Source organism: Triticum dicoccoides, chromosome 4B (assembly GCF_002162155.2).
Source record: "Triticum dicoccoides isolate Atlit2015 ecotype Zavitan chromosome 4B, WEW_v2.0, whole genome shotgun sequence".
NCBI lineage: Eukaryota > Viridiplantae > Streptophyta > Magnoliopsida > Poales > Poaceae > Triticum > Triticum dicoccoides.
The window spans coordinates 462,418,943-462,427,601 of NC_041387.1; the positions used below are offsets into that span (position 1 = coordinate 462,418,943).

General features: G+C 45.3%; 1 protein-coding gene across 1 annotated transcript; it reads right to left on the minus strand.

The window, feature by feature from the left end:
- Window positions 1–393: 393 nt before the first annotated feature.
- LOC119292739 (very-long-chain 3-oxoacyl-CoA reductase 1-like) lies at window positions 394–2,236 on the minus strand (the record flags this gene model as incomplete). The annotated part of the gene is made up of 4 exons (XM_037571463.1): window positions 394–883; window positions 1,265–1,334; window positions 1,434–1,719; window positions 1,843–2,236. Coding segments are annotated over 4 exons (1,059 nt in total), but the record flags the coding sequence as incomplete, so codon positions are not given.
- Between the last annotated feature and the right edge of the window lie 6,423 nt (window positions 2,237–8,659).

The following is an 8,659-nucleotide window of genomic DNA, read 5'->3' on the forward strand; positions in this document are numbered from 1 at the left end:
GATACCCCCAGCACACCAGGTTTCAAGTTTCACAGTTACACTCGTGCTCGCGTTTTTCCAGATTTATTTCAGGCATTTCGACCATGTGGGTTCAGTTGGAGGAGACGTTCCCGTCGACTAAGAAGGTGTCTGTGACGACTTCATCAATCTTAAAATAATGTGGCGGATCAGTATTTCAGCGGTGCTCATAGGGATAGAGTGCGGATAATGCGTTCATACATGTGAGTGTATGTGCATATGTATGTGCGTCCGTGCCTGTACTTATATATATATTTGATACTATAGGGCTTGGTAGATTTTTACTTAGATTTGGTCAAATTTAAAAGGTTTGATTTAAGATAATTCTAAACAAAATAAATATTTTGAAATAGACGGAGTAGAATAGACACTGTATAATGCAAAATTGAACAGTGAAAGCAGCCTCGATGTCCTTTTTCTTATTAAAACTGTCTTTTTAACAGCGTCGCATCATCCATCCGTTTCAGGTAATAAAATAACTTTGTCTAAAGAAAGGAGTAATAAAATAACTGACATGCATTACAATCCGGAGAGTTTCTAAACCAATGCAGATTTCCTACTCGATCGATGGCATCCCATGGCCAAGCGGCCTGCACGCTGACGCCCTCGGCGATCTCGCTCTCCGGAGCATCTTTCTGTGCCGCAGATTCTCGCGCAGGCAGAACCAGTCTTGCACGCCGCCTGGCACGGTGGCGAAATACCACCCCAGGAGCCGGTGCCTGAGGTTGGGCACGCAGAGCGGGCCGCCCTTCCCGATCCAGCCCACGGCCGCGCGCGCGTACGTGTCGGCTGTGGGCACCAACGCCGACGGCCGCCAGGTCGCGGCGAAGCCGGAAGCCATCGTAGTCGCCACGAAGAACGGCACCTGCACGAGATTACACGACCTCTTTTACTGCTCGTGAAAACGGTCCTAGTAGTGCCACAAATGCATTGAATTGATTCGACTGCAGGCCGCTTGCAAGAACGCATGCATGTGCAGTGTTGAGGACACGGCATTTAATCCAGCCACACGACGGTCCGGTGGAATCGTTTCTAGAGCCGGTGAGAAATTTAGATCGGTTGAAAATTTGAAATTATGTTACGTAGTACTACTACTACCACCACTAGTACGTATTCCCTCCGTTCGGAATTACTTGTCTCGAAAATGGATGTATCTAAAATTAAAATACATCTAGATACATTTATTTCTGCGACAAGTAATTTCAAACGGAAGGAGTACCTGGTATCCTCAAAAAATAATACGTACCTGGCATTGGATATCTATCCCCGTGCTTTTGTACTCAACGTAAAGGCTCCTGGAGAACTGAGCGACATACCTGCTCGATCGAAATGCACCAAATTCTCAACATGTGGAGAACTCAAGAGTTGGGGATTAAGATTTGCATATGGATGCATGCTTCACCATACGTACGTACCGTTTGGTGGCGGAATACATGGTGTGGAGGGGTAAGGAGATGCCCTCGGACGACGCCGATCCCATGTTGATGATGGCGCCCCTGCCCCGCCGTAACATCCCGGGCAGCACCGCGGCGGTCACCTCCGTCACCGCCCACAGGTTCACGCGAATCATCCTCACCCACGCCTCCACGTCGGCCTCATGCAGGAACACCGCACCCGGCTTCGCTATCCCGGCGTTGTTCACCAGAATCCCCACATCCAGCTTCTTCACGGCATCCCGGAGCCGCCGCAACGCCTCGTCACCTGCATGCATGCATGCCACGTCGATGACGACGGCGGCAATCAAGTTCGAGTGTTTGTTTCTATGCGCTGTCCTAATCCTATATCATGCGTTAAATCATGCTTGAGTAGATGCATGCATGGTACCTTTAGGAGTGGAGACAAGCGAGAGGTCGAATACCACGGCCATGGTCTGCACGGCGTGTCGAGACATGATCGTGCCGGAGACTTCGTGGAGATTGGCGGCATCGAGGTCAACCAGAACAAGGTTGAGGCCCCGGCGTGCGAGCTCCAGGGCGACGGACCGGCCGATGCCAGACGTCGGGCCGGTGACGACCGCCCACGTGCCGTAGCGCAGGCGGAGGTCCTCGGGCCGGCGCAGGCAGTGCGTGAGGTAGACGAGGAGGCGGGGCAACAATGCCGAGACGTATAGGGCGCCGAGGGATACCAGCCAGAGGAACCATGCCGGCGCTTGCTGGAGGTAAGCCAATCTCCACTCGCTTGTCTCCTCGCCCTCGTTAATACGTTGTTGGTGCCAGTGTTATAGCTGTAGCTACTGTCCGTGTATAGATGACTGTCCACTAGTCATGAAGGCACGCCAGCTACCAGCATTCAATTTGTTCGAATAACAAGCAAGAAGCCCCATTTCGATGATCATGGATGCCGGTCTAGCGACTTTCTCGTTCCCGGTTAATGCAGTGTGGTTGGGCCTTCCATATCAATGATAGAGGAGTCCAACAATATTTTCAGCAATAACATCCAGTTCAGTTCGGCAGGGCTATGTGCTCTTGCAGTCACATGGCCACACAGGCGTGTACAGCTCTTACAAATCACCTCAGCAGCAATTTGTGACAACATTAGGGAAATTGACAAGACCAAAATATTTGTTACTAGCATTAGGCTATCAGTTACGACTTCATTATGTTTGGTTGAACAGAAGGCTGCAAAATGGGTGAACGGTACGTACCCATAAATGTATCGACAACTAGTGACGAACAGTGACGCCAAAAAAAAAAAACTAGTGACGAACAGTGCCCGGGGAATGGGCAGTGAATCGTGCATGGGGCTGCATGGCCCTAGAAGGCTTGCGGATAAATTGATACAATCACAGTGCTGACATACAGATCTCTGCTATTTCACATCTACTCCCTCCGTTCCTAAATACTCCCGCCGTCCCAAAATTCTTGTCTTAGATTTGCCTACATACGGATATATCTAATACTAAAACGTGACTTGATACATCCGTATTTAGACAAATTTAAGACAAGAATTTTGGGACGGAGGGAGTATTTGTTTTTTTAGAGATTTCAAATGGGCTATGTATATAGACATATTTTAAAGTGTAAATCCACTTGTTTTGTTTTGTATGTAGTCACTTGTTGAAATTTAAAAAAAACAAATATTTAGGAACAGAGGGAGTAGATGTGAAATAGATATCTCACGTCTAAGTTCCTAGCCATTGGATATAGTAGCATATTAAAGATTCCTGTTGTTTACCCGGTTCTTCGTGTATTGGTTGTTCGCTAAGACAACAACTTTGCTTTGACTGGGCCGCTTCGTCTTATAGCTGGCAGCCTTGCTTTGCCTCGGCGTTTCCTCTTGTGGCCCTTTTCCCCCTATTGTGGCCTTTTTTTCCAACGACCTTTTTTTGTGTTGGTCTTCTATAGTCTTTTGAGGTCGTTATCTTTTTTCTTTGAGCCATTTGTGTGGTTGTGTTGTGAAAATCATTGGCGTGTCATTTTTTCATTTTATTTGAATTTTGTGCTTTTTTTGCAAAAGCTATTACTTATTTTTAAGAAGAAGAAAAAAACAACTATCATGTTGCACATGTCGTCCATGGGTAATCGAATGCGATGCGATCAAAATGCAACACACTTTCAGCGTGTTTCCAAAGCACCGGCTGATTTTCATTGTTTTGTTAAGTTTGAGAGGTTTCAAGCCGGTTTTTTCATTTCTTTTCTCTATTTTCTCTATTCGGTTTTTTCCTTCTATATTTTTTTTCTTGTTATGGTTTTAAGTTAGCTTGTTTCTTTCTTTCTTTTCCATTTGAATATTTTATTTTTTTTGTCAAATTCGTGAATAAGATTTTTGTGAAAAAATTAATATTTGAAAACATTTTTACTTTTCTTGTGAGAAACTTCCAAATTCATGAATTTTTTATATGGAATTTCTAAATCACATCTAGATAATTTTTTAGGATGTCTCATCTAAGTTTGTCACCACTTAATTTTGTTTACGTAATTTACGTGCAAGCGCTCGATCCCAACCTCACCGATCAATATTTTGTTTATCGTGCATCCTATTATTGGCCCGGTTGGCTTCACTTTTTGACGAGCATTATTGTGGCACACTCGCAAATCGGTTTCATTGCGTTGTTTCTAGGCCGACGAATTGAAAGAGGCAAGAAAATGGAAGCTCTATCATGGTCGTTACCTTCCTAGTTTATTTTGACATCGTCTCTCATTTCTTTTAAGTCTTATTAAGACGAGATTTAGCAATGTTTCATTTAAATAGTTATCCGTTGGATTTTGCTGTTGTAATTTGGTGCAAACTCTTGGTCTTGCATCGCCGACAGATGTATTCATGTGTCGCCTTGTTTCCTTTTGTTTATTTTGTCGGCTCGTTCATGTTGTATAGTTGTTATTTTGTGGAGCATTTTTCTGCGTGTGCTCTTGTGTACCCATTTTTATGTGCCATGTATTGTAGAAGTCGAAGATGTAGATTATGTCGCTTATCCAAGTTAAAAGCCTACCCTCGACTGATAACTAGGACCATAATTTATTTTCTTTCTAGTTGCAAGTCCACCATGGGCTCGTAGTTTCTAGTTGTAAGTCTAACTTCTACTCATATTTGGTATCATAATTTTGTGTAGTTGTTCCATTCGCAAGTCCACCCTTGACTGATAACTAGATCCGTAATTTTTTTTCATCCTAGTTGCAGGCCCATCACCAACTCACAACTAGGTTTGTGGTTTGTTTTCATCCCAGTTGCAAGTCCACCCACGACCTGTAACTTGTCTCGTAGTTTGTAGCTGTCCTAGTTGCAAGTCCGCCTCTACTCGCATCTGGTATCGTAATTTTATTTAGTTGTTCTAGTCGCAAGTCCACCCTTGACTCGCAACTAGACTCATAGTTTGTTTTAGCCCAGTTGCAAGCCCATCATTGACTCACAACCGGGTTTGTGTTTTGTCTTGCAAGTTCTTGACTCCCAGCTGGGCTCGGTTGTTTCATCCTAATTGCCAGTTGACCCTTGACTCACAACTGGGCTCATAGCTTTGTAGTTGTCCAAGGTGCAAGTCCACCTTCGACTCACAACTGAACTCGTAGTTGTCCGAGTAGCAAGCCCACCCCTCGACTCGGAATTAGAGCATGTATTTTGCTTTTAGTATCAGTTGCAAGTCCACATTTAACTACAACTAGGCCCATAGCTTGTTTCGTCGCAGTTGCAAGTCGACCCTTGACTCGGAACTAGGCTTGTAGTTTCGTATTTTTCCCAATTGCAAGTCCACCATCGACTCGCAACTGGGATCGTAGTTGTACGAGTTGTTAGCCCACCCTCATCTCACAATTCAAGCTTGTGTTTTGTTTTTCATCCCAGTTGCAAGTCCATGCTTGACTTGCAACTCGAGCCATAGTTCATTTCATCTCATTTGCAAATCGACCTTTAACTTGCAATTGGGCCCATAGTTTCGTAATTGTCCCAGTTGCAAGTCCACCCTCGACTTGCAACCAGACATGTATTTTGCTTTTCATCTGAGTTGCAAGTCTACGCTCGACTCACAACTTGGTTCTTAGTTTGTTGTTGTCTTAATTGCATGTCCGCCCTTGACTCGCAATTAGACACTTAGTTTGTTTCATCTCAGTTGCAAGTCCACCATTGAATTGTAACTGGGCTCGTAGTTTCATAGTAGTCCCAGTTGCAAGTCCACCCTCGACTCGCAACTAGGCTCATAGTTTTGTTTTTGTCCCAATTGTGAGTCCACCCTCTGACTCGCAATCGGTTACATGGTTTTATTTACCCCCAGTAGTAATCCACCCTCGACTCGCAACTGCTATAGTAGTTTCATGTAGTTGTCCCAGATGCAAGTCCATCCTCCACTCGCAACTAGGCTCATAGTTTGTTTTTCATCCCAGTTGCAAGTCCACGATCGACTCGCAGCTGGGACTGTAGTTTGGTTTTCATCCCATATGCAAGTCTACCCTCGGCTTACAACTAGGCTCGCAGTTATCCAGTTGCAAGTCCACCGTGGACTCGCAACTGGGGCCCGACCTTTTTTTCAATTGCAATTCCACCCTCGACTCGTAACTATGGCCCGACCTCTTTTTATCCCAATTGCAAGTTCACCATTAACTTGCAACTGGGGGTCCGACCTTTTTTTGTCTGAGTTGCAAGTCCACCCTCGACTCGCAACTGGGGCCCGACCATTTTCCCCAGTCGCAATCGCACTCTTGACTCGCAACTAGGCCCTGATATTTTATTGGTCCTAATTGCATGTCCACTCTCGACTCGTAACTGGGGCCTGGCCTTCTTTTGTCCCAGTTGTAAGCCCACCCTTAACCCGCAACTGTGCGTCTGATCTATTTTTGTCCCAGTTGCAAGTGCACCCTCGACATGCAACTGGAGCCTGGCCTTTTTCTCCAGTTGCAATCCCAATCTTGACTCGCAACTCGGCCCCGATATTTTCTTATCCTAATTGCAAGTCCACCCTAGACTCGCAACCGGGGCCCGACCTTTTTCGGGTCTCAGTTGCAAGTTCACCCTCGACTCGCAACCAGGCCCAAACATTTTTTGTCCCAGTTGCAAGTTCACTCTCGTCTCGCAACTAGGCCCCAACCTTTTTTGTCTCATTTACAAGCCCAACCTATTTTTATATATGTTTAATATTTTTCAAATACATGATTAACATTTTTTTAAGCACATGTTTTTTAGCTTTCTATTATATATGTTAAAAAAATAATGCACACTGGAACATTTATCTTGCATTATATGATATTTTTTTTTAAACTATGTGATTTTTCTCTAAATTTTATGAACATTTTTATTGACATTTTTGTAAAGCCGCGCGAATGTTTTTACACTGCACGAATTTTAAAAATACATGGGAACAATGCTACTTTTCATGAACATGCGCAGGGAACATTTCTCGAAACCAAATAAATAAAATAATCTCACGCTTGCATGTACGCACGCGGCATGTAGAGTGAAAACAAAAGTGCATGGCTCTACGTATTGTTTCACACATGTATGGTGGTGTTCAGTGTGCGTTCAGCTGTGTTTTTTTTTTCTTTTTCCTGAGACAAGCGTTCAGCTGTACGTGCACATGTCAATAACAAATGTGTGTCCGATGCTTCAGCTGGTGATGGGGGTGGGTTGGGCAGCGACAAACAAACAACCCAGGACAAACAAACAGGTCCGGGAAATGAAGTTGGAAACGGGAGGGAGGAACTAATTGTAGTTGTCAACAAAAGAGGCTACAATGTAGGTTGATGTCACGTTAGATGTGAGATATAATTAGACCTGCTGACATATGCATACATATTTCAAGGGTAGTACTGGTGCTTCCACTGAAAAAAAAAGTTTATAAAACCAGGTCTCGAAGGCTATCAAGTGAGACCCATTCAGATGGACAACATGTGGCATTTATGATCTCAAAGCACCTAATCCCACTTTGCTTGTCATTATTCAATCCCAATTTCTAAGCCTGATTCCAATCCTGCATACGCTGCGCTACGATCGAACTGTCGAACAGGTACATAACACAAGTACACATCGACTTGGGATTTCCTTTGCTCCCGGTCTCGTTCATGGCGGCCACGATGGCAACACCATTGCCGCGGCCGCGCGGGACGACGCAGCGGGAACTTCTCGTCTAGGGCCGAAGCATCTCGTCGCCACCGGCCAGTCCTCCTGCTCGTCCATGGCTGCCGCAGGCCACCTTGCCGGTGCAGCGGACTCCATGTCATAGCAGCGGCGCGCCAAGATGTCGTTGCAGGCGGCCGCGGCTATGCGTGAAGATGATGGATCGAACTGCTCCTTGCAGTTGCACTCCCTCACATCCGCGCCGGCGAACTCCATGACAGTCTGATGTGGTATGTCCGTGAGTCCATCTAAGACTCTCATTCGATCAGGGCGAGTGTCGTATGCATGTATACATAATTATCAGAGTATACATGTGCATAGTCACGCTGAAGAGGAGAGCAAGCAAATGTGCATGGAGCAGTATCTTTTCAGCCTGAATCTTTATAGTGGGTTTCTTGAACCAAATAATTTCGTCTGTGGTGTTGTTCTTCGGTGTCAGCCCTGTTGTTTTGCATGCTCAATACCAACACGGCTGCCGTTGTGGTGCGACGAGCTTCGTGCTCTTGTTGTTGTCTCGGCTCAACTTTGCTCAATGATTTCATACATAAGAAAAGCAGTAAATGAAAATATTCATAGTAGTTCAGAATACGCGATTACAAGCTGCAAAGCAACAATACAATTTGCATATGTTTAAAGGCTGGTAAGGAGTAAGGTAGTGCTGTTATATTTTCACTTTGCTTAACTTGCTGATGAGATGTTGATCTGAACATCTCTCCCTCCCTCCCTCCCTCCCTCCCTCTCTCGTTTGATTCAAGAGAAATGAGTACACCAATCTTTCAACCTAGTTTGGTGAAGCTAGGGCAGTTCACAATGAAATGTTTTGCCAAGAAAGGATCATGTTCATGACGAACAGCTGCATGGGTCACGGACGAGAACTCATGTACCGTCTTGGCCGTCGGGAACATTGTCCTTCGACGTGGCCGTCAAGTACTGAGAGTGAGAACAAGAGCAAACCATACGAAGGAGGAGTTTTTGTCAAAAAGACCGCCTGCCCATTGGAATTGCTAGAAAAGACCCCCTCCAGATGGAATTAACAAAAAAGACCCCCTCGACCGTGGCTGCAGGTGCGCCAACCGACAAGTGATAGTTGCCGCCACACCAGCAG